Source organism: Cyprinodon tularosa, unplaced genomic scaffold (assembly GCF_016077235.1).
Source record: "Cyprinodon tularosa strain WSP-4 unplaced genomic scaffold, ASM1607723v1 ctg143, whole genome shotgun sequence".
Classification (NCBI taxonomy): Eukaryota; Metazoa; Chordata; class Actinopteri; order Cyprinodontiformes; family Cyprinodontidae; genus Cyprinodon; species Cyprinodon tularosa.
The window spans coordinates 731,128-758,359 of record NW_024038254.1 but is presented as its reverse complement, the minus strand read 5'-3'; the positions used below and the strand labels follow the sequence as shown (position 1 = coordinate 758,359).

Genomic DNA, 27,232 nt, shown 5'->3' with positions numbered 1-27,232 from the left:
AAAACATCCCCATATCATGATGCTTGCACCACCATGCTTAATGGTCTTCAGTGAGTACTGTGGCTTGAATTCTGTGTTTGCAGGGCGTCTGACATACTGCCTGTGACCCTTAGACCCAAAAAGAACAATCTTGCTTTCATCTGTCCACAAGATATTATGCCATTTCTTTTCAGGCCAGTCAATGTGCTCTTTGGCAAATTGTAAACGCTTCTGCACATGTCTTTTTCTCAGCAGTGGGACTTTGCGGGGGCTTCTTGCTGGAAGGTTAACCTCAGTAAGACGTCTTCTGATTGTCACAGTACTCACTGTCAACTGAAGGTCTTGCTTGATCCTCTTGGATCCCATCATTGGCTTAGTCTTCGCCAGTTTGGCTATTCTTCTGTCCATTCGAGGGGTTGTCTTTCTTTTTCTTCCTCGTTTTTCAGTTTTTTGCTCCCATTTCAGGGCATTTGAGATCATTTTAGCTGAACAGCCAATGATTTTCTGCACCTCTTTGTATGTTTTCCCTTCTTTAATCAATTTTTTTATTAGGAAACGCTCATCTTCAGAACAGTGTCTTGAACGACCCATTTTCCTTGTTTTTTCAGGACAAATGCACAGCCAGCATGCCAGTTGTCTTGATCCTTAAATACGGATCACCTGTTAACACCCTTTTTTCCCAGAATACCCTCCCTAATTGATGCCCTCTCTAATTGAACTCACCACTGCTATTTTTTTGAACACACCCTTTTCAGTTAATCATTCAATTTCACAGAATCCACAGTATGCATGGCTGTCCTGTTGGGTTTGTTGGTTTTCTATACCTTTATTTTACCCCCCAGAAACTTATCTGGGGTATAGAGTTTGAAATGTTAATAAAACAAGTGATTTTCTTGCTGCTGTTGAGGCACTGCTATTATTTCGAACACAACTGTAAATAAGTAATTTCAGTCCTTTTTCATAAAGCGCAATCCATAGTGAGCAGGATGTATTTCTGTTTGCCCATTTGCAAACGAGCTGGTGGTATGTATTGTTTCACCGCTACAGATCTGGTGTCGACTGTCATCTGCTGGGAAATCTGCTAAATTGAGCTTTCTTAATGAAATCTATGTTTTTCATTCCATATTTCATTCCATATTTTTTGCTTTGATTACCTAAAGTAGCCGAAAAACGGTAACAGTCACGCATAATCGTGAATGAAAGTACTGCGTTGTCGGACAGACAAAGCTGGACCATCTAATCAGATGACACCATCACCTTCATACTTCTTTTTTTAAGGACAGGGAAGGACAACTTGAACATATAACAAAAACAATTTTCTGAGATATGGACTAAATAAATAACTGTTGTTTTACTTGTAGAAGTTAGAATGTTCTTGTAAAGAGGTAGTTAAAAAATTTGCTGAACAATTTTGGTAATTGACCTTGCATCAACTGCAAGCTCAATTTTACCCCTGCCCTTTATACCATATTGTTGGACTTATTATTCCACCAAAAACATAACTTCTGAACTTGGATATCTATCAAGTAAAATGTATTTGATTCTCAGACACAGTAACAATACAGGTGTTATTGGGGCAAACATAATTTTTTATATTATTTTGCCAACGTTCTGGCTTTGGGCACATATGGTTTCTACAACTGAATTTTTACACTGTTAAGTTTAAATCAAAGCTTGTGCTGTTTTAAAAGAAACTTTTAGCAGGCAGTTACAGCTAGCCTAGCCAGCAGAATATAGCAAACACAGTAGAAGCAAATTATTCTCTCTTTTTTTGTTTTCCTGGTTCATAAATAAATTAATAAATAAACTCCTAAATATTTCAAACGTAAATGCAGACTTGATGCCAGAATTAAATGCTGGTATAAAAACTCCTTTCATTGGTGAAATAGAAACCAAGCTCAGCTTCTGAGTAAAGCAGCGTGTAATGTCAATCCCTTGTCCAGTTATCTTCCTTATATGGCTCAATTCCACTAATCCTAGAGATTTTTTAAAGATAGGAAACTCTCAGAATATGGACTAACTTGTCCTGGTAGACTGTATTGCCCCGCTCTGTTCTTAAGTCCATTTTTCAAGGGCTTTATAAAAGGACTTTTTTCAAGTACTTGGTCTCTATCTTTCACAATACAATATGCATATCAATAGTGTAAAAAAAGAAAAAAGGCTTTGCTCAGGGCAATGGTGACTGCAGCCCAATAATTGCAACATTGCATGCCCTTACTGGGCCCTTTATTTCTAACAATCCAAATATGTAGACAGGAACCTCTTTGTTGTCTGTCTGTTGCACCAATCCTTCTTGCCTCAATGACCATAGATATTTTTGCTGCTTTGGACCATACTCGCAAAAGAAATAACAAAATATGCAGAAACCCACCCACAAGGAGTTTTAGGTTTGAAAAATCACTTTCTGGGTGGCTTTTATTCACAACTTCATATCCTCCTATAAGTTTGCTTGTTTTGCTTATTGCTGGTGAAGATTCTCGGTCATCCAAGTAATAGTCATCCAAAAAAGGTTTCAAAACATTTTAATTCAAAAATGCTTATTAGCATGTTTTTGTGCGTAATCAATAAATCAGAGTTGTACCTGGTTATTACTATAGATCTGCTTTGTGCAAGTTATCAAGTATGGAGGACATAGAGAGTCACTGAAAAAAAAGCACAATGAAAGTCAGTTTGACCAATCATAGTGGCTCTTCAGATGCAGTGGTGTAAGTAAGCAAAGTGCATTTACTTGATTCCTGTACTAAAGTACTTTTTTGAGTATCTTTACTTTACTCGAGTGATTTTATTGACATTTCAAAGTCAAATTTTGTACTTTCTACTCCACTACATTTAGAAGAAGCTGTTAGTTACTTCTTCCTTTTGGCTCAGCTTAGCTTTTTAATCCAATGTTGCTGATTTTCTTTCTGGAAAGGCAATTTCATCATGCAAGATAGCAGCCCTTAGGACTGAATTTGGACACCACTGTTTTCGAGATTTGCATTACATTCCACAGGTGTGAAAAACTGAGCGCAGATATTATTTGTAGTGTATTATTTTATTATGGCATTAGTTGTTGCCATGTGGCTAAGTTGTTAAGTTGGACGAGTCCTGAAACCAGAGTTGGAGTTTCTTTGTGATAATTCTATAGAGAAAGTATGAGAATCAAGCTACTGCTGTTTTCTTTTTGGTTTGTTTTTAAATAAGAACAAAATAACTGTCCTTAGTTTTGTGGCATTTTATGCTGAATTTCTTTCCAGGTGGTGTAGAATTTGTAGCAAAGGTTCTACATATCAGGAGGTTTCAGAATGTTACAACATTCTTTAAAATTACTCTGGAAACTAGACAGACATATACTCATATTACAAGCTGTAATTTATATTTTTGAATACTTAAATACTTTTAAATCCAGTACGTTTGAATACTGAAGAATTTTCAAAAGTGGGTACTTCAACACTTCAACTTTAAATGTTTTACCGAGTAACTTTTACTTATAGTTGAGTAAGATTTGACCATGAGTGTCAGTACTTTTACTCAAGTACCACTGTTGAATACTTTGTCCACATCTGTTCAGATATAACCAGCTTCTGCATTGGTCATTTCGTTAACTAAGTGTGGCAGTCTAACCAATGAGAGAGTTTTTTTTTTTTTCTTTCCAGTCTGCGCTGGGACCAGAAGGTTCACAGAAAAGTTCAATGAAGAGGGTAAAGCATATAAAAAAAAAGATTTTCAAAAAGGATCTGAAAATGCAAGTTAGAAAAAAAAAAATCGGAAATTGATTGGAAAACAAATAACCTTTTTAAATATGTTATTAGGAAAGGTATTTATAATCATATTTATGAATTTTGTTTCTTAAATTTCAATTTAGAAACAGGTTTTAAAAAAACATTTTCAAATTTCAGTATTTAATAATGAATGAATAAATACAATGTACAATTCCTCTTTGATAATACAATTTAAAATGTGCAATTAGACAATACTTCAAATTGAATTTCATTATTTTTTTTTCCAGCTTTTTGTCATTATACTGTCACAAGTACAGAGCAACAAAATTCACTCTGCATTTAACCCATCCTCTTGAGGAGCAGTAAGCTGCCATTGTACGGAGCCCAGGGAGATGTGTGGGGTTAATGGTCTTTGCTCAGGGACCCAGAGTGTCAGTTCATGGGAGTGGGGCTTGAACTCAGAACCTCAGGATCCCAAGCGCAATGCCCTAACCACTAGGCTCCCGTTAAATGTTAAATTCGAAAATAGCTGGTTTTAGGACTCTCTAGGTCCTAATGAATTTCCCATGTGTCTATAACCTCCTTTTGATATAAAGTTTTTACCTTGCTTGGATTTCCAATTTCTCTTTAACTGTAAAGTTTATTTTAAAATGATGCTACTCAGATTCTGTCATCCATAGAGAAAAGAACAAGTAATAAAAGGTTGATATACAGTTATGCTTGAAAGTTTACATATGTTTCCATTAATGACAGAAAAAAATCAGTTGCCAGTAAAATAAAATCTAGATGACAAAAGCTAAATGGAAAAAGGGAAATCATGACACTGATTTTGAATAATTTTGAGTAAACAAGCCTGACAGAGTTTCTAAACTAAACTTTTGTTGAGCAAAACGTTGATGCAATCACTGAAATCAGGTGTAAAAAAGACTTCACCACTTCACCTGAAGGAATATTCACTGTTTAGGAGCAAAGTACTCTAATTTCTCAGGGACAGTTTCTTTTTTTAGACTTTTTTTTATATATATAAATAAAACTTAATAATCAATATTCTATTTTACTAAATTATTTTATAATATTAAGTACATTTGTATTTCTTACTACTTTTTTCTATTTTTTGTTAATTGAATTACTATTTTGAATTTAACATTTTCTGCAATGGGAGGGTATGTAAATTTTCCAAGCCTTACTGTATATAAAAACCTTTAAGTTAATCAGAAAATCTCTTGTCTTGTGTTTCAGTTTTAACTCTGTTCATTTAGATTATTTCTGTTTTCACACATGCAAACACACACATACACACAGGAACCTTAGGATCAGCTGGCCTGTTTTATCATCCGGGTTGTTATTTAGCTCATAACTCACTTTGATCTTTCAGTTGCACCTTAATTTACAGCAATCCTGGCAACTGTGCACAGTTCACACACAGAGAAACACTCTCTCTCACACACACACACACACACACACACACACACCGTACCTGATTATAGCAACTGTAATTCACTCACCTGCAATCAGACAGACCACAAAAGCAAGCAGGAGGAGGAGGGGGGAAATGATGAGAGAGGTAGTATTAATAGACTTTAATCAAGGAAAATATACAAGACCAGTGACAAAGAGGGGAAAAAATCTTGTCAGAGCTTCACAAAGTCCACTTGGGGTGAAATGTCAAATTTATCAGTCAGTGCAATCAATACAGAGGGTATTTTATCTAAAAAGGTTCAGTATTCATGTTAAGTGTTGGAAACAACTAAAATTAGCAGGTTTTGTTCTGGGTGTTGAGTGTATGTCTTTATGTTGCCTGCAACGTAAACAGTGAATTGGAAAAGTACTCCTTTTCTTCAACCTTGATCACATTTTGCCAATGGTACAATCACCAGCTTCAGGGTATTGAATTTAATGCATTAAACTAACACAAAGTAGTGCATTATTATGAAGTGGAAGTACAATGATGGATGGTTTTTAAAATGTCTTACATCTACTGTAAAGATCGGGGGGAAAAAGCATTGTGTTTCAGCTCCAGTCTGTCGAACCTTTGCAAAACCATGCTTTGCTGCAATTACAGCAAAGATGTGTTTGAGGTTTCTAGATGCACTGCATCTTAATTCATAATTCTGTTTTATTTTGTTATTTCAATTTTAATTTAAACAATTTTGATTTAGTCCAGTGTGAGGAAATATTGTTTGATGCTGTCTCACAACAATGCTTCAATTTGGGGGTAATTATCTCTGGATGTAATTTGAATAAAATAATTCAATTTTGGCCTTTGCTGACCAGAGGACAATTTTCAACATAATTTGCTTTATGACTTCTGGGAAATAATAACTGGGACTTCATATGCTCACTTTTCAACAGTGGCGTTATTGTTAAAGCTCTTCTATTAGTGCATAACTAAGATTTTTCTTGTTAACAATCATTTAAATTGTGAATATCTCATTTCCAGTTACCATAGGCCTCTATCTAAGTTTATCCATTAATTGCACCCCTGTGTCTTTGATAACAGCTTAATTTTTTCAGTACACTTCAAGCAGTGCTATGATTTATGTTTATTTAAGTTTCACATTCTGCTTTCAGAGTAAAGAAGTGTAAGATTAACCACAAAATATCTTTTATTAAATTTTTTAAAAAACATTTGGAAAATCTTTAACGCTCCACATTTGTTGTATTTTGTGTCTGTATTAAAATTTCATGTTTTAAGAAGACAAACTAGTACAGTAATGTTCAGTGGATATGAATTATTTTGGGAGGCACTAAATTATTTCTGTTAAATCAAGTCATTTAGCAACTCAAAAGAATATGATGAGCGAAATTCAATACCATTAAGCCTGGCTTCACATTCGGTAAAAAAGGCCTGTAATGTTCAATGTGCTATCGCTTGGATTTCATGTCAGATAGACATCATTTTTTCTCATTCATTATGGTATTCGGTCTTTTCAAGACTAACAAGGGGATCTCCTCCACACTGCTGTCTGAAAGGAGAGTTAAAACAGAAAAGCGTGTTAAAGTAGTTCCTTTAATTGTATATAAAAAGTTAAAACATTTACATATTACTTTGCAAAGATAGCCTTAACTCATTTTTAGCACTGCAACATGATTTTCACAGTTTAAATTGTACATCTATATACAGAGAACAGATGAAGATACTGTAAAAAAAGAGTAAAATACCCTAAAGCATGGCTTCACAGTGTTGACAGTGATGAATCTCACTTCCCTGGGTTAATGACATATTCTTTGCCCTCCTGCACACATTTTCTATCACTCCCTGCCACAGCCACATACTATTTATAGCTACAATGTCCATTACTATATAACTCCCCCTTTCCTTTTACTATCTTTATAAAGTTGTCACTCTTTCTCTTCATTTTTCAGCCTTATTTTCTCATTGTGTCATTTAACCAGTAAATAGGCATTACAGTTTTGCAGTTTAGATTCTGCCAATCCTTTTTTCTTCCCTCTGAGAAGACAAAAGCTGTGGATGGACTCCTGAACTCCCCTCTCATCCCCATGAGAGTTTCACAGAGTTGCTCTCACTACCCTCTTTCATCTTTTTACTCTCAAACATTCCCTTTTAAGTCTGAATTTCATAAGCTTTCTTAGGATTTTTGTTTACTTTCAAAGGTGTTAGTGTTGAAATTATTATTTTTTTTTGTTGTTAATCTTTATAGGAGGGAATGCAGGTACAACTCAGGGAATTCAAATATGCACTGCAGTGAGACCCTATTTGTCAGACAAAGATTGCTTTTTAAAATAAAAACTTTTAATAAGGTAATAAACATACTTTTCCATGAAACTGACATTTCTATATCAATAAAATGCTCTTTAGTTCCTATGAAGTAATATAATTTTTCTAATAAATTACATATTGTGTTTTCTTCTATTGTGCATTAAGAGGAAAATTCATTATTTTTGATAGAAATAAAGGGGATCAGCATCTCCAAATCTGAGGGCATGGTTCTCCACCGAAGAAAGGTGGATGCATTTGTGGGATTTGCTGATGTACAATCATTCCTTCCAATGCTTCCTCAATCAATCCTTCCTCTGCTAATGTTAGTGTATGGTTTGGACATTAGAGGACAAACAAAATTTTAATCTCATTCAGGCCTTGCACATTTTGGCTGTGAGAGCAGTCTTTTTATTTATTTCTGGTGTTTTGCTTAATGAATCCTTCTAAATTAGTTTAGACATAATCACAAAATGTGGCACATTTTTCTCAGGTTGGCTCCAAACTTTTATTGTTTGGGATTGTAAATCATTTTGATGGAACATCTGGAGCTTTAATCATCTCTGTTCAGTCCAAAATAATTGACAATTCTGAAGGGAGCTGTTAGAAACAGACAGCACCTTGCATTGCAAAAGCATTTATTTTGTCTGATGCTGAACTGCTGTGTTTTTCATGCTCTGAGCATTTTACAGGTTTTTATATGATTAGGTTTTATTAAGTGAAGGTATCAGAGTTCCAAGTGTTTCTGCAGTTGCGATTTTTAAGGACCAACTCCTTTATCCTCTTCTCATATATCACTTCTGTATTGTCCTGTGGCTTTTCTATCATCTGTTGTTATGTGATGCTTTGTTTTATACTATATTCTTTTTTCTTTCATCCGGCTTTATTATCTTACATTATATATGAAAATTATTGAAATCAAAGAAACAAAATATGAAGCCTGCTGTCAACACAAGGGGGTTTAGGAGGGGCATCCGCCCATGAACTCATCTCCCAATGGAGATAATTGCCTATAATTGCACTGACAGCTCACAGAATGCAAATCAGCTGATATTCTAACATCTTATCCTAAGTGTAAATTTGTGTTTTCCCCAGGTATACCCAAACTGTGTATCCTGAACACAGCATTATCAACATGATGGATATAGGAGAAAAAAGATAATACATAATCTTTAATTGCCTAAAGGGAATTGATCATGTTCTTGTATGAGGCATTTTAAGGAATCAATTGCAATTACAGTTATCTAAATGGACTCTTCGGCAAACTCATTATTTTTCTCTTTATTTCTTTTGATCTTAGGGGGAATATTTGAATCCATAGAGAGTGGCCCCTCTGGAGCAGAGGAATTAGCCTTTAAATTTGCCTTGAACACAATCAACAGGAACCGCACATTGCTCCCAAACACAACATTGACCTATGACATCCAGAGAATAAACATCTTTGATAGCTTTGAGGCCTCTCGGAAAGGTGAGTAAAAAATCTAATGAAATGCGTGTGCTAAACTTAAATCTAACTTTTAAGTTTTTGTTTGTTTGTTTTTTTTTCAATTGAAACAATTGTTCATAAATATTAGGAGAGTAAGTTTGGTGAATTAAATTATATGTTTTGTGAAAAGGCAGTGATTACTTTTAAGCCTGAATCACCAGAATTAGTTGGAGTTACAGGAGCATTTCTCACAAACTTATTAATTCAAAGGTAATATATTTATCATTTATTAGTGTAGTCTCCAGTCAGTGTATGACCAGGCTGTCCCTGATGTAAGAACGTGCTGATACACTGCAGATGATTAATCACAATGATGTAGGTATCTGATTAAATATTCTGTTTAGTATGTTAAGGATTTTTTTGTTGTTTTTTTCTGGAATCTGCACTGATCACCTCTAGCCAAAAATCTGAAACATTTTACCATTAAATTAAATTATCCTAAATAGAAATATATTAGAACATAGTTTGAGGTTCATGAAACACCAATGTTCTAATACCGTAATTCCTTTTTTTTTTTATCCCAGGAATGGCCCCTCTCATTGCATTTGCATTTAGAAACAAAATTAGGGGTATACAGTGAACAATTACCTATGAACTCCAAACCCATTGTCTTTGACTCTTCAAATGCTTCTCCAAGCACTAAAAAAGTGGACAAATATGTACATTCAAAAGGAACTGGTGAATGAGGAGAACGATTTATATCACAATATATACAACAATATATATTATTGGTGCTTTCGAATCACCAACTTGTCATTAGAGAAGTGGTAGATTTTAAAGATTGTAAAAAAAAATGGCTTGTTGAAAATGCATAATAAAATTTGTATTAATGCATTAATTTTATAAACATCTATTCTTGTTTTTGTTTTTTGTCTAAAAATAATAAAAAATCTTCCTAATAAGCAGGTCTTTCACAGGATAATTAGGCTCATTCTAGGAACATAATCTTAACTATTTAAACATTGAAAAAAATTCAATTAAATTTTTTGCCAGGTTTTGGCAGATTGAAACAACTAAGCAGTAGTGCAACACGCAGAGTGCAAAGAAAGCAGCAGTTAGTTATAAAATATCAAATACATTAGTGGTAACCAGTAAACATGGGGTGAAAATATGTAGAGTCACTGGTTTATTGAACAGGACTTGTCACTTGACACAGAAATGCATGTTCCATTGCTTGAGGCGTTAGTGAAGTACTGTTCTTAAGGTTTAAGCTTTGCGCTTCATTTGCTAGTTACATGCTGTAACAATGGAAGGGATAAAACTCCAGAGGAAAAATAAGATTATTTTTTTCAAAAGTAAAGCCACTTAAATAACTTTTTATTTTATGAAAATAAACCCCACAACTTGCCACAGCCAAACATTTAATTTGGCAAGATTATTTAGATAAGTGTTGTTATATTCTAATAAGAATTGTGATATTCAAGAACAATACAATTTAACAACCAAACTACTGCATTAGGTGGCATTAATTCAGTTAACTTCTGAGAGCCACCCACTCTTTCACCAAACAGACTACTCCCTGTGGATGCTTGATTTTACACACTTGTTGCCATGGAAGTGATTGAAACATCTAATTTTGTAGTTGGGCGATGAAATACTCTTTGAATATGGGAAATAATTTTATATAACCTTAACATTTGTATTTTTTAAATATTTTATACAGTAATAATTCAAGACATGTTTCTCTTTTTTTGGCCATATTTCCTTTTTTTTTTTGCTAATTCTACAGCAAAGATAATAAATTCAATCCAGATTAAATAAAGACTCCAGCTACAGACAGAGAACTGATCTGATATACACTTCTGTTTATTTCCATTCCAGCATGTGACCAACTTTCTCTGGGAGTGGCAGCCATTTTCGGTCCCTCGCACAGCTCATCTGCCAACGCAGTCCAGTCCATCTGCAATGCTTTGGGAGTGCCCCACATCCAAACCAAGTGGAAGCATCAAGTGTCTGACAACAGAGATTCATACTATGTCAGCCTGTATCCCGACTTCTCCTCCCTCAGTAGAGCAATTCTCGACCTGGTGCACTTCTTTAAGTGGAGAACTGTCACTGTAGTCTATGACGACAGCACAGGTACAGGTACAGTTGGTGTCTGTCTTTATCATGTACATTTTCACAATAAAGTGTCTCAGAATAAAGATAAAAAGGTTATGATTACCTATGTCAGTGAGGAGTGCACCCCCTAGAGATGTTCTTGTTTAATCACTGTGCTGCTTGTACAAATGAATTCAATAATGAAGCCATTTTGAGGGTTGTTCTGTTTTTCAATGTATTGATAGCAATGATGACGTCTGTGCAAAAGTTTAATAAATAGTTAGAATAAATAAGTTGGAATAATTTAGAGTTGTATTTCCTCTGTAAAATTACATTGTAGCTTATGTAATTGCGATGTGCAATTTACTGCAGTTGACTTTTATCTGCTCAGCTGTTGAATAAGTTGCTTCGGGTGGGTGTAGGGGTCAGGGTGCAATTGGGTGGTCGTGAAAACTGTTTGTAGACCAAAAGGAGGTCCAGCAAGAAAAGTTTTTGGACCACTGACCCATGTTAATAATTGCTGCCCAGTAATTGTTGTTATGTGCACAGTAGGCATTATGCACACATATACTCATAATTATTTTAATATAGCAATGTTTTTACACTAATATAGTTGTATTTAGTGAACTATATTGACATTTTAGATGCTGGTGTCTTTAGGTTTACAATTAGAGTTTGGCGTCTAACCAAAATAGAGTCAAACCAAATTTGGCCTATGTGAGAGTTTTCTGTGCTTGCCGCAAGCCTGAGCCTCATGTCTTAACACAGATGGACTCCAGACTTAACAGGGTTTCATTTGTTATGAACTTTGAAAACCAGGTGTCTCTTTGCTTCCACTTCACATTTATAAAATATTTGGTTTTTGGACTGTTTGATAAAATTGGAGTACAATCTATTGAGGTGTATAGGTTTTAAATGAAAAAAAAAAATGTGTGCTATGAATATTTTGCAAGGTGCTGTATTTCTACACACATATCCAGGACATAACATTCAGCACACAGTCAATCCTAGCAAATCCTAGCTCCATTATGACCCCTGATTATATCCCAGAAGCTCATCTCACTTGCCACATTATTCTGATTCATCATCATCATCATTCTTCACATCCCTCCTCACAGCTTGGCATCTTTCACACGCTCTATATCCTTAGAATTGTCCCAGAGAGATGCAAACTCATGACCTCTCGATTTTTCCTCTGTGTCAGTTAAGAGCATCGCACGACTAACATACGGATATTTATTTTTTTCCACTGTAAGACACCTGACTTTCTGAAAAGTGAGACAGCTGCATAGCCGTGTTCTATAGCCCCCGCTTCACTTCCCGCCCGGTCCCAGTCTCAGGCTGTAATCACACAGCTTCATGCTCCAGGGCCCTGCACCACTGATTGGAGCCTATCTGATGGTTGGCAGGAAAAACTATCGGAGGGGATAAAATATTCACACACGGCCGTTAGAAGATCCAGGGGGAAAGTCTGAAGGCATTAGCCAGAGCTCGCAAACATCCACACTGACAGTGTTTCCCAAACGCTGAGCTCCCTTGACAGATTTTTTTTTCCCTCTTGCTTAACACCTCCCAAAGTGTCAGCCTGAACAAAAACAGAGAGAAGTAGACGTGCCCCAAAGTAGGGATCTATAGGGATTACCTGAGGACAACTCTCGGAGGTTTAGAATTCCTTCTCACTAGAGTTCTTTTCAAAACTGGACTTGCATGGATTTGTCTCACACCAATTTTTCTATAAGCCTCAGGGAGACCAAGCCCTACACACAGTGAGACCATTAAACTGCTCACTCAGCACTTTGTTTAAAAAAAAAAAAAAAAAAAAGAGGGGGGAAAAAGGCTGAGCTAACTTAAAGTGGTTCTAAAGGAAAAAAAAAAGAAAAGAAAAAAATTCCATCTCTCTCCAGTTCCCTCTCAAACTATCCCTTCTGCTCCATCCATTTTTATACCCATGACAAGTAATCATCTCTCCTATCAATCCAGCCCCTTTCATCCCTGGACTCTGAAGTTCTTTACCGAGGGAGAAACTCATTGTAATCTCATCACAGAGTCTCCTGGAGAGCTGTCTACCTGAGCGTGTGGTCGAAAAATGAAAGGTGAAGATTGTGGCTGAATATGTGACTGCGGCGTCAGGCTCCCCCAGGGGGGAAAGTACAAGCTGGGCAAACAGTCGCTCTCATCAGAACACATCTGAAGTGTGTGTGAAAAGACAGAAGAATTGACCGTGGCTTTCCATCAGGGTAAAATTGAACCCATTTGGTGCTTTTGTGTAGTGCAGAGGAACACGAGGAGCAAATAAACATTTTTGCAGACTGCTGTCATATTGGAACCCAATGTAGGAGGGTGCGGATCAAGTTTTTTTCCAGTCTTTTTTTTTACTTTTTGGTTTAAATGTAATGTGGTGGCGTGGTGTAGCATTCTTTCATAGGTCTGTAGCAGTCTATTGCTTGCCAAGGATGTGTGGGAGGTTCAATAGAGTGAGGATTAGGAAGGCATGCACATGAGCCTTTTTCTGCTCAAATTCCTTTTTTTATTATTTTTTATGGCAACCCTTAGAATCAGAGATGCTTCAAAATGGTGACAGATCAAACACAGTATGTCACTCCATCTTTAAAATTCCTCTTTCATATGCTATATGGTACCCTCTTTGTCCACAGGTCTCATTCGACTGCAGGAGCTGATCAAGGCACCATCCCGTTATAACATTCGTTTGAAGATTCGACAGCTGCCCACAGAGACCAAGGACGCCAAGCCACTTTTGAAGGAGATGAAGAAGGCGAAGGAGTTTCACGTCATCTTTGATTGTGGACACGAGATGGCTGCCTGGATCCTGAAACAGGTGATGTCACCTTAATGAGCAGTGATACCTTCAAGGTCTCATCCCAACAAGAGCGAGGTAGCCTTTATCTACCAGTCATATAATGAGTAATAATGGGAAGAATTCTGACTAACAAAACACTTGCAAATTATTCATCCCAAAATTTACTATGTATGAACTGATAAAAGCTAATTTTGTGAATAAATGAGCAATTTTATCATATCATGTTCTGCATTTAATTAAAAAGTTACCTACAGGAGAAACATTTACATAATTTCATAAAGTTAGGACTGAACACAGAAGCTCATCCCTTATTCATTATGTAGAAGTGCTGAAACAAGTGTGTTCATTTTATTGCTCTTTCTTCTTATTATTCCTCTTCTCTGCTCTGTGCACCTTTATTCCCTTCTAGATTATAAGGTCTTCAACACTGACCAGTCCTAACAGATGCTCTCAATTGCACAATAACTTTTTTTTTTTATTAGAGTGTCTTACTCTGCTTGCAGGCATCTCCAGTTCATTTAACATAAGCCATTATTTATGGCAGTTCCGGGGGCCCTTATTGAAGTGGTCTTTAGTGAAGATTATATTGCCATAAAAAATCTACAAAAGCCTTTTTCTCTCATACAAAAAAGGTTTTCAGGCTTTCATTATTATGTAATTTATTTATTTAGCATTTAATCTTGGACCTGTTACACATCAAACAAAAAAATGTTCATTAGTCAAACAAGGAACCCAATAAGTCAAATCGGCTGTGGTAAACCCGTTTTTTCTCAACTTGCTTACTTTTATCAATAGCTAGACAATTATATTACGTAATTAAACTTAGTTTAGTAACATTTGAAGCAGAACTCTACTGAGCATATAGGTGGTGGCATTTAATGAAAACAGCACCCTTAAAAAATTATATTCAAACAGATCTCTAGTGCATCCTCTACATTTGATTTTGGTTCTGATCCTGCTTTGAATATTTCAGCACTAAAATATTGCAAGACTTCAATTCTATTTTAAAGCATAAGCAACTCTGAGTGCCCCTCTTCTTCCGTGGACATTATTCATTCGAGTCAAATGACTAGCATGGCCCGATTACTTTTGCAACTGATTAATGTGACTGTTATGGAGGTAACTATACGAATAAAAAACAAGTAAATCATGATGCTTATCAGCATAAAACATATTGAGACAAAAAGGCAAAAAAAAAACTATTAAATTACAAAAATGCTGAAATGACCAGCATCCATGAAATTCTAAAACAAACAGATTCTCTCTTTAACAATGCTTTCTAAATGTTAATCCCACATAAGTGCAAGGCTGTTAGACTATGTATTTTAACGTGCTTACTGAAAACAAGTGTAGGTACTGAGTCAACTGAGGAAGCTGTGAAATAAACGCATTTCTATCAGTGCTAATAACACAGAATGTGTAAAAAAAACTTGAACTCGATGCACAAAGAACTGTTTTCTGAAGGAGATATTTCAACACTATTATATAAAAGAAAAATACTCTTTTTTTCCAAGGCCAAGTTCTATCAAGCGTTTCACCCAAAAATACTAAAACAAAGAAGACTATACACCTTTATCTAAATGAAATGAAATGTGAAAGTTATGTTTTCTAACATCACATTTGTTGTAAACCGCAGTTTTCAAAAGTTGTCATTTTAGGATGGCAGAAATACACTATGGGTGCAGGCTGTATACCCTGCAAGCTTGTTTGGACAGGTCAGGTGTTTTATTTAGTTTCATAGATTGTAGGATGTGTATAACCCCATTTTAATTTTTAATTGAAGTATTAGTTAACAAATGACCAGCATTCTCTGTAGTCTGCCTTTAACAGATTATTCAAATTCTGCATTCTTGTTATTCTTACAGACTAGTCACTAGCAGTTAAATAATTAGCTAAAGGAAAAATCCTAATATTAAATCTAGCATTAGGTTAGATTCAAATTAACCCTAAATGTAGTCATTTTTTTCCCTTCTAGGCCTTGGCCATGGGTATGATGACTGAGTACTACCATTACATTTTTACTACACTGGTGAGTAAATTGGCACTCGTATTTGTTAATTTTCTGAATGTTTTTGCACTCGTGTTGACTATTAGTAATACTTGTTTTGATCATTTTCTTCCCCCCCAAGCATAAAACTGGTTGTTTGTCTGAAGATTCATCTGTTTGTGAATCTGATAGTTTTTCTCAGAGAAAATTTTTACTGAGAGCATTCCGCAGAGAAAAAAAATCAAATCCAATCTGATTGTATGTGACTCATATTGAAGCTTCACAGCAACCTGAGAAAACCATGTAGCTTGAAAAAGCTGACTCATTTTCTACTGTGCTGTCACCCTCCTATAGCCTGTACTTCCCTTGCATGTTAAAATCTGTTGTGAAAGTTGAACAACAATTACATTTTCTGATACAGCACCCCGGGCTGCCAAGAAACAGGGGTGTTGGAGACCAAAACAGGTGGAAACATTTTATTCTGACCCTGGGTGTCACTGAAATTCTCCCAAGAATCTTTGATCTAGCTACTACAAAGATTGCCTGCTGCTATGTTGTAGATGAAAAGCATCCCATCCCCACTAAAACCAGGGAACAGAAGACTGAGAGCTCAGATAATAGCCCTGAGAAGATGATAGTGTCATCCATTTGGCCCATTATAGTCCAAACAAACAAATGATGCACTATGTAGTTTGGAAGTCCAAGGTACAGGCTGGATGTGGAAGAAAAAAAGGTTGTGCATCCACACAAATGTAGAAACCTTTCTGTATGTAACAGTGAGACAGTGACAGTAGGTATGTCATTGAAAGGGGAAAGAGAACAGTGATTTTGGCTGCAGAGATGGAAGCATGCCCACTTCGAAAACTAGCCAATGTTTGGCAGAAAAGGGGACACTGCGTTGGCCTGAACTACTGTATACTGGTAGCCAGCCATCCGTGCTGGTTTCGGAACAGCAAATATTGACCATGGCACCCGTGTTCTGGGTCCGTCACCTGCTGCTGCTACTGTGTTGTTGTGTCCCAAAGACATCTGCCTGGTTAAATGCCAAATAGTCTCTATGCAGGACAATTGGTTTGTCCTTTCACATCCACATGATAAATGGCAACCAACCAAAAGCCTGCCTGTAACCTTGAAATCATGCCTTTATCAAGGCTACTGCCTCTATATGAGAAAAAAAAAGAAAATACCTTTAAATAAACCTCTAAGCCCTTAGTCATAAGGCCTGGGCTGCCAATCAACTCACATCTCTAAATTATTTAGATGAAAAATGTATGGAAAGTTTATTTTGTTTTTTTTCTCCAGATCAAACACAACATTATACTTTCATCATGTTTCTCTTCCAGGACCTTTTCGCCCTTGATATGGAACCGTATCGCTACAGTGGAGTTAACATGACTGGGTTTCGCATTCTCAACACGGAAAACTCTCAGGTGTCATCAATCATCGAGAAGTGGTCAATGGAGCGGCTACAAGCCCCGCCCAAACCTGACTCAGGCCTGCTGGATGGATTCATGACAGTAGGTTTTAGCCTTGTTTTAGTCCTTACACAATCCATACATACACAAACATGCTTTTGGCCACACAATCTTTCATCTGAATGACCAAATCAATTGAAAGCCAATCGTAACTTTTAGAATTTATGATGCAGAAAATTGGACGTTTGAAAAATCATTTGTTTCTGTTACTTTTTGAAATATTCACTATTTATCTAAATATAAAAAATGGCTTGATGTGAGTTGTCAATCATGAAGCCAATGCTGCTGGGTTCCTGGGGTGAGAGCTGGAACAGCATAAATGCCCTCTGCGTGGAGCTCAGGAGTTGGTGCTCCCGGGTCTAAATGCCCAGTAATGAGCCGGTGTGAATGGTAATAGCCGTTTATCTGCCCTCCTGCCTCTCACAGCACTCCTCTGGGAGCATGGCCAAAATATGACAATCTGTCAGTGTTCATGCAGGGAGAAGGAGCAAATTGGATGGAAATTATGGCCTTGGTTTTTTTAGGACAACATCCAGAAAAACCCGGGGATAAGGTGATTTGAAAGTGAAAAAGGGAAGGGAGCTCGCTATGGACATTCAAGGTCCCTCTCTGGGTCTGTTGTTCTAAACAGTCAATTTACTCCACCTCCCTCGCAGCACCTTCCTCTGAGACAAACACCCTTTTTTGCTCCAGCAATCCATTCTGTTTTTCTTGGCAGCTTTAGAGTGTAGAACGCAGAAATCTGTGCATTGAAAGAAATCTCTTTTCATCAAGGGCTTTTAGACGGTCCTTTGTTTAAGTTAAGCACATCTCTTAGTATCTATCGGCACATCAGTAACGTCCTTAATTCTCTCACTTAAATTTGAAAATAAAAGGATTAATGAAAACTTATTTTTTTTTTTGTTGACATTGACATGCTTTAATCTAACATTTGGTTAGGGCACTGCAGTTATTTTAATAATAAAAATGAATTCAATTTCTCTCAAGAAGATGCATGAGTTTCTGTTTTATCTTTACCTCTTCACTTTAAAAGACAGCATGGATGCATAGGGATGAAAATGAATGAAAGAGGTTTTTCAAGTGAATTTGTTTGCAACCTACAAAGACCTTATTAAGATTTTTTTCTACAAAGTTAAGCCGCTTAAAAAAATACAGTTAAATAATAGCTAATTAGTGATACACTATGTGGTAATAGATATTATTTAGATTGATCTATTTATACGTTTGGGGCTGTTTTGTTTCTAGTGCAGCTCCTCTTTCATCATTAGGTTATTTTGTACTAAACATACTGAAGAACACATTAAAAATACATTAAATAGAACATTTACTCAGTTTTTTACATAATCCAAGAAGAGAAATGAAAAGCAAAAGTTAATTGTAGAATGGTGTTTCATTGCATTGCATTTCACTCTAAAGGCAAAATGTTGTTTTAAGTTGGCTACATAAACAAGTAAGTCTCATCAAGTTGATCATTATTTAAATGAAAAGCAAACATTTCTCAACAACAAAACTACCTGCCAACTACATTATGGCTGTGCAGTGGCGCCTACAGAAATTTTTCATAGGTGTGGCCAGATGGGGCCACTAAAAATCTTGGGGTGGCACACTGAAACTAAATGCCAAAATTTTAGTGTTTGAATCTACTATTGTGGTAGACGTGCCTGTAGAAATCATAAAGACTTTACTACACACCTACTCTAATCTTGGATTATTTTGTGATTTTTTAGGTTACGTCCCTGGCTGTGCATAATGGGAGGAAATGCTAAACTGATGGTACTACAATTTACCCTGGCCAGTGGGGTGGCCAAGGCATTGCACAGGGTGGCCATGGCCAGGAAAAGTATTTCTAAAGAAATAATAAATTCATAGTATAGGAACATTTTGGTAGCTTTAACAAAAATATTGAGAATGTAGCCTCTTTTCCAATAGATTTCTTTATTTAGCAGACAATTGTTCTGATATTTATGCTGTAGTTCTTTGGCTAAAGGATCCAATCTCAATGGCATTATTAAATAAAAATAGAGGGTGCACCGCAGTAGCCAGTGTGTGATCCTATGTCTCCCCTGAAGCTTCTTTTAGCATTTTATAGCTTCTCCTCAATGTCTTGTTCTTATTGCTCCAGCCCCTTGCTGTTCTTGAAGCTTGTTTGCACTCGTTGGCCGGGCAACAGTTATGTAGCAATGGTTACCAGGACAACACTGTACATGTCACCTTGCGATTTCATGAGGGGATTGATTGACTGAGATTGAGGAGGGAGGGAAGAGTGTGGAGGAAGGTGATAGAGATTGCGGGCACAGAGGGCTTTGATAAAAAGAAAGACAAAGAAGAATGGGCGGGAGATATAATTTGGGGGGGGGTGGCTTGTCTTTTTTTACAACTGTTGAGAGTTGCACGCAATATTTTCCCACATCACAAGGCTTGTGAAAATGCAGGCCAGTGCAAAATCACAGTGACATTCAGAGCCATTGGGTGATGTTGAGTTTTTCTCTCCGGCAAAAATCCAAGTTCATCATTAGTCGAGGTTAGCTTGCAACCAAGAACATGCTGTGGGTATGCCTCCTAAATGTGTTTTAAAATAAATGTTTCTGACATTTATAACCATAAAATGGACATGTGAAAACCAACTAGTGCAATTTATTTTTTATACACTGGTTTCAGTTTAATTGTAGTTTGTTAAAATGAAAAATATAAATAGTGGAGAATTATTTAGGCAAGCAAAAGTTTGGGTATCGCATTGTGCATCTTTAACTAGATGAGAACATCATGGTAAAAAAAAGCATGCCACACCCTGATGGAGAAGAAAACTGTAAATACAAAACCTTTGAACACAATATACGTACATGCATTAATTAGAACAACAGTATGTAAGAAAATGTACTAAGACCTGATGATTCATGAAATCCAACACATTGAGACAGATTTAATGTTTTTAATTGTGCCTGGATGAATCTAGAAACATAATTGACAGCTAAGGATTATTCTATTTTAATATTTTTCTATGCCAAAGGCATTACGGTTCTGTATCTGCATTGCAGGACAAAAGCACTAAGCCCACAGTCATACTAATGTATGAAAGCAGCAATGCATAAAGTTGGAGGTTTTCTTTTCACAAAATTCACAAACTTTTTAAGCAGGAATACCCTTTCCAGATTCAGTTAAGAAGTCACTAGAGGTTAATTTCTTGTCTGATTATTTTTCACAGTTTTGGATTCATCAAGCTTGATTTTGTTGATTATATGGCAGAAGTCAAATTTCAAATCTTCATCATTTAGATATTGATAGGCTAATGCAGCTGAGGACTATTGAGCTGCTCATGGCTTTGTATGTGCAGTCTAAGTGTGTACTGTTAGAAAGTACATAGTTTTACATTTTTCTCCCTCTTGATAATAAACAATCAATCGCTTCTGATTCATTTTTCCCTTTGGCTTTAATAAAGTATTTGATATTTAAAACGCAATTTAAACTGCGCTATTGACATAAAACAGCATTTTTGCCACAACTAGCATTGAACATTGATCAATTGGACAGATACTCATTGATAAAATGTATCACATCCTTCAAAAATGTTGTACACCTACATGTTGTAAACATGTCAAGAAACAGAAACTTCTATGTTGGACTTTGTTTTGAAGGGCATACTGACTGATGGAGTAATTTCCTATATTTACCATTACTACTACAAAGAAAGTCATTGTACATATATTATTTAGCTTTAATCCTTGTTTTCATGATTGTGCCCTTTGTGGACTTCTGTTTATTTATTTTTTTTATTTTCAGTTACACTCTGATTTATTTGATTCTGTGTTTTTTTTTATTTTTTCTCTTTTTTTCTATTTTTGTGTTATATTTAAACAGTGTTTTATTTTTTATTTGCTCTCTGTTGCCCCCTTGTGCCAGTCTCCTATCCCCGAAGCGCCTTCTAATTACTCCCGTCTACACCTGCTCCCTATCAGCTAATTAGTCCTCCCATTGTTTCTGCCTCCCATATATACACATCCTGTTCAGTTACTTTGCGGGATCCTCATCATTCTTTTGTTTTATTCCTCCCTTTTGCTTCCTAGCTTTTTTGGTTCTTGAGTTTTACTTGTTGATCCGTTCTGGGCATTAGATTTTGTATTTTTTTTTTTTTTTTTTTATTAAACCTGCAAGAAACCACCTCAGCTTCTCTCTCATCTCTGTGTTTGGATCCTCTATAAATCTCCACACAACCTGACAGTTGTTAACAAATATAATTTTGCATGCAAAATCATTCTTAAAAAGAACATATAAATATAAGCCTATCTAATATTAAAGAACACAGTGTTGGTCAAAAAGAGCATGATGCTGATGGATATATAAATGTGCAGAGTTACTACCATGTAAAGAGGTTCTCATCTAAAAATAATTTATTCCTACAAATCTAATGTGTTAATTTGTGGGAGTTTTTAACTTTCGTTTAAATTCAATAATCCCGATTAAGTGAATTAAGAATAGTCTTACATTTAACCAAGGGAATAAAAAACTGATCATCTTTTCCTTTATGAAGCCTTGGGCACAGTTATTTTCTACCTCTGAATAATTTCCTGATGTCTGCATTTCATTGAACTGTAATTACCTCTTCAGAGAGCTGGATGTTCTCCAGTGTCATCAACACAATTGAAATTTCTGGTGCAATAGCTTATAATAATGACTTTTATTAATAGTAAGTACAAAGGGCGAGGACTCCGTTTAGCTCAAACTGGGAACTATTAGACTTAAAAGCCCTAATTAAATGAGAGATGCAACAAATACATTCGAGAATAAAAAAAAGTACTCACTTATTATCATATATAATCAAACTATTGACAGAAAAACAATAAGGCTTTCGTAAAAATAGGTCAACAGAAATGGCAATAATGTAAATGGTTTGTAAATATACAGCAATAAAAAATAAGGAACATTTAATTGGTATAATTGTAGAATTAAAAGAAGCTGTTTGAAACCATTGACCACCACGCTTTACTAAAGAAATTGGCGCATTATGGAATTAGAGGGATTGCCAATGCCGGGAAAAATATTTATCTTTTCAATAGATACCAATATGTACAAATACAAAATAAAAAAATAGACCTAGAAAGGATAACATATGCACTACCACAGGGTTTAATTCTAGGCTCAAAATCATTTTTTACTGTGCATTAATAATATCTGCAAAGTATCTTATTCATTTTATTTTATTTGCAGATGAGACTAATATTTTTTGTTCTGGAAAGGAAAAATGGAAACAGAATTAAAGATCCTCAAAATGTGTTTTGACATCATCAACTCTCATTAAATATAAATAAGACAAAATTCAAGATTAGATAAGATAGACTTTACTGATCTCACAGTAGAGAAATTCAGTTGTCCCATCAGCTCAATAATCAAAAGAAGGTGTCAAAAGGAGGAAAAGGTTAACATGTAAGCATGGCGTATATTCAGTGCATCCACATATATACATACATGCATTCATATATATAGATATATAAATATATAACAGCTGAAGTCACTTATTTAAAATGATTATTGCACAGGGTTATATTACAGGGTATTAAATAGGTATTTATATATATAGTTATTGCACAGGGTATTAGATATAAACAGGTTAAAGAATCACCATTGACGATTTTCAGTTAGATCAAGTCTATGACAATAAATTCCTGGGTGTACTTATTAATCACAAACGGCGCTAACATCCCCATGTGGCCCATTTCAAATCAAAATGTACAGGTCAGTTGGAATTTTGCAAAAAGTCAAGCGCATGTTATGTCCTTGCATCTCCTATCCAACATGCTGATAATAGATATTTATGACATAGTGCACCGAGATAGGGGGAAAACCTTTACATCAACCATACAGTCAATTATCACTCTGCAAAAACATGCAGTCTGTCTCATTAATAAAGCCGATTACGATCATCACACTCATAATCTGTTTATTAGCTCCAAAGTCTTGAAATGTAATGACTTAGTTGACTATAAAATTTGCAATTTAATGTATAAAATAAAAAATAATATGATTCCGGATTGTGTCCATAAATTGTTTGATGTAAAAAGCATCTCATATGAACTTCATCTATGTTTTATTATGCCTAAAACACGAACAGACACTAAATGACAAAGTCTGTTGTTTCAAGGTGTGACTGAGGGGAACTGTTTAGAGGATGAGGTTAAGTCCTGTTCATCAGTACTTCTGTTTAAAAAAAAAAAAAATTTGTTTTTGTTTTTGTTAATTTTTGTTTTTTTTCATTATTTTTGTTTATCCTACAATTCTGTAACAAATGCAGCAGCTGTCTAATGTATTTATATGCTCTTCTTGCCTTTTTGTCATGTGATACTGATGTGCTCTGTTACTTGTTTGATTGTTAAAGGAAATTTTTTTTTGTTTTTTTATTTAAGGGGTATAAAGCCTTTGCTTAAGTCCACTCCTTTTGAGCAGTCTAAATACTCAAATAAATAAATAAATTAACTTGTATTATTTAAATTGTACAGTATTGAATGAGGTCATTTTTTTTTTTTATATTTCATGAGATAATATAATTAACCGGAAGCCTTTTTCAGAGTGTTTGTCTAAATATAACCAATCTGTAAAAGTCTGTAGGAGAGAGCTATTTCCCAAGTGAGGAAGAGTTAACCACATACTATGTTAGATGCATATGTTGAAAGCACTACCATGTTATTAGGCAATAGATAAATCCCTTTATATTAATGTTCACACATGCACTGGCCGGGACATGCTCTGCATCTGTGACTGGAGCCCGAGAGCTGTTAATTTCTTTTGGGGTTTAAATGAGGAATGGAGGGATAGGAGGATGAAAGAGGAAGACAAATAAGGAGGAAGTAGCTGGGATATACTTAGGGGCATGGAAAGAAGAGAGGGTGGGGTGGGCAGATACATAGCTGAATTAATAAGCACTGCTGGGAGAAGAGTCGATGACACCCACAGTGAGTTCTGGCAGAACCTGCAAGGTGGCAGCTATACACTCCAATTAGGAAGTGTTTATAATGCATGTTTAAATACATGTTTGTACTGTCCTACAGGTAAGCCTTAAATATGCTGAACACATGCTGAAAATGTCTGATTCAGTTCCCCCAATTGATTGTGCCCCTAAAGAGGAGGACTTGGCTGATTGTTATAGCATACAATTGTCTGAAATCTGGCAACTGAAGACACACGGGTCCCTTGATGCTTCATTTAAGCAACATTTCAACCAAATCAGGGCCCTCGGTGAGGGTGTTCAGCCAAATTAGGAAATCCCCCGTCAAGCTAATATTGAACAGAGGATGCAGACAGTAGTTTTTCTTGGTATGAATCACTGCACAGTTAAACTTTGTGCAAAAAAAATTAAGCACTTGGGAAATCATTTTTATCTGCTTCAATCAGGATTCAGTTTCTATCCAGCTGTTTATGTGAGCTCAACACCTGAGAAAATATTCATATGGTTAATAGTACTAAGCAGTAGACATCTTTGTTTGGTTGTGTGTATTGTTTACAGAAGCATTGGATATGACAGTCTTAACAAGGGAATGTGGAAGATGAAAAAAACACTATTTGGACTTTCTACTGTAATTGAATATAATAAAAGAATGAATCAAATTATTGAGAAAATCCAATATTACATTTACTGTTGCTATAATAAAAATTCCCATCTGTTGCATGTTATCAATCAAAGTATTTATCAACTAGAAAAGCTGTTCTGCTAGATAACATTAAAGAAATTTGTAAAAAATTCCTGTATTTAGATTATGATGTGGATCATCACCAAAATGTAATGGATTGCTCCTTGGACTGAGGTGCAACTCTAGGTTAAGATCTCATTAAAATACATTCAGAACTTTTCAAGTTATCCTGGAAACAGACAGACAAACGTGCGTAAATATATAACCCCCTTGGCAGAGGTAATAATATCTTTTATGATATTGATAGTTAATGAAATTATTCAGTATATTTTCAAATAGGGCAATAGAATATGCATACCTTTGAAGTCATATTTAAATGTTGTGGCTTAAACATGTATATAAATGTACTCTTTATCAGACGGTATAGTCCCAAAAGTTTGAACATTTATATAAATAAAAAATCCTGTCTTGAAATCTGTGGCTTTTTTTTTTTTTTTTTGTAATTTTAAGCAGGCCAGTTAGTTATACATCAGCTTGTACACCTAAATTCTGCCAATCATATATCAACGGTCATCTGTCAATCAAGTTTTTTTCGGTTGTAGCACCTTGATTCATATGTTGCAACTAAAAACAGCTGATCTATGCCCTGTTGACATCTCTGCATGGTATCTACCATAGAGGTAGTACAATTTTACAGAGTTCTAACACATTTATTAGATTTGCTACCTCTATTTTTTGTTTATTACGACCAATTGAAACTTCAAAGTATGGCATTACAGTTTCATTACCTTGTTTATTCACAATAAAGCAGATTGAAATATTTGTAATTAACATTTTCTTTTTTTTTAATGACATTTTAAAAGTTCACTCAAACTTCCCCTTAGAACTGGATGGATACATCGCTGTAATTCCTCAATGTCCACTCTATTACTGCCTTCACTGCAAAGCTTGTTGTAGATACACATTTTTTTCAACAGTGCTTCGTCACCAGGGTCTCTAAACAGACCCTTGTAAATATCTGTGGATATTTGTGCCTTTTCTGGCAGAAAATTCTTTCCATCCAAAGATAAGTGCAAATTATCCTGCATATAAAGAAAAATATCAGTACAAAAACATGTGAACAATGCAACTGTACTTTAATCTAAAGGAGAATAATAACAAGCCATTTGTTGTATTCCAGGGAAACTCAAAATAAAACAGGGCTTTAATAATGTATTTGATACGTAAAAAAAGGAACACACAAAGATCAGTTGTGCACGGGTTTGGAGGTTGAATTCTTCTATCATAGCAGTATGATGTCCCTCCCTCTGATCCTGCTTGGCAGAGAGAAGAACCTTTTAAAGAAAGTGACTGGTGAGAGCAGACACTCGATGCCCTGTGCCGGGCATCACCAGCTGGGCTTGGCACAGCATCAGCATTATTAGCACCACTGCTGTCTTGGTCGATGGAAGCTATTTGTGAGTGGGTGAAAACAGAAATGGTGGAGAGAAGGACATTTATTAGAGGATTTATTATCCTTTTTATTTTTCGCTTCTCTATTGCTTTATTTCAACTGCAATCGCTGATCGATTTACTGGCTTTAAATAAGAACCACTTAATCTTAAACATTCACTTCCTTAACAGCTAAAAATCCTGACGCTTATGCCTCACTGGGGAAATATTTTCATCCAAAAAACTGCAGTCCTGTTGTTTTGCTTTTTTAACCTTTTTAGAGTTACCTTGTCCTAGATGACTGAGAGTATTTACTAGAATCTTAAACAGCGGAAAAGATAATCCAGTGCAACATCAATAAATCAAAAAGACAGGACAAAGTCAAACAGATACTAAAGCAATAGTATCAAGTAAATCATAGATGCCTCCTCACTTCTTCCTGTACGCCCAACATTCTTCAACAGTAATGGAAACAAGACTCTGCAGAGGTTACAAAGCAGTAAAAGCCTTAGCAATCAGGGATACAACTATCACCAGATCAGTTTCATACAATCAGTCCCTGGAGGTTAATGCTGCCTGCACTAGAGGATGAGTGTTATATGCTTACCCTTGGACTTGGGGATATTGGATGGTCTTAGGACCCTGGAGCATATGATTATTATTTACAGGGTTCATAAGGTGACCTTTGTCATTTAGGTTAAGGGTTTAATACATATATATGTGGAAAATATACATTAATGGTAAAAAGAAAGTATAGACCTCAGTTAGACAGATTTTATCAAGCTGGCCATCACTAGGTCCTAAGCATAAACAAAAGACAAAAACGATTTTAGAAGGTGAAAATGGATTGACTCAATTTTCAAAACTGTCATACATTATCAGAGAAAATTCATTCAGTTTCACTTTGGTAAATACATTTTAAAACCAATACATCTAATTTAAATTTACATGAATTCAAGCTCAGGTACTCAAATTCAGTTT

At 35.6% G+C, this 27,232-nt stretch overlaps 1 protein-coding gene across 2 annotated transcripts in view; it reads left to right on the top strand.

Moving 5' to 3' along the window:
• Window positions 1–27,232, top strand: part of LOC119779140 (glutamate receptor ionotropic, kainate 2-like) — a 112,580-nt gene that overhangs the window by 30,342 nt on the left and 55,006 nt on the right. The window contains exons 2-6 of one of the 2 annotated variants that reach the window (XM_038278676.1): window positions 8,699–8,866; window positions 10,706–10,963; window positions 13,579–13,760; window positions 15,718–15,771; window positions 17,073–17,246. In XM_038278676.1, the coding sequence (XP_038134604.1) occupies window positions 8,699–8,866; window positions 10,706–10,963; window positions 13,579–13,760; window positions 15,718–15,771; window positions 17,073–17,246 (836 nt within the window). Of the gene's footprint in view, window positions 1–8,698; window positions 8,867–10,705; window positions 10,970–13,578; window positions 13,761–15,717; window positions 15,772–17,072; window positions 17,247–27,232 lie in introns of both variants that reach the window. The other variant, XM_038278674.1, reaches the window with a different exon arrangement.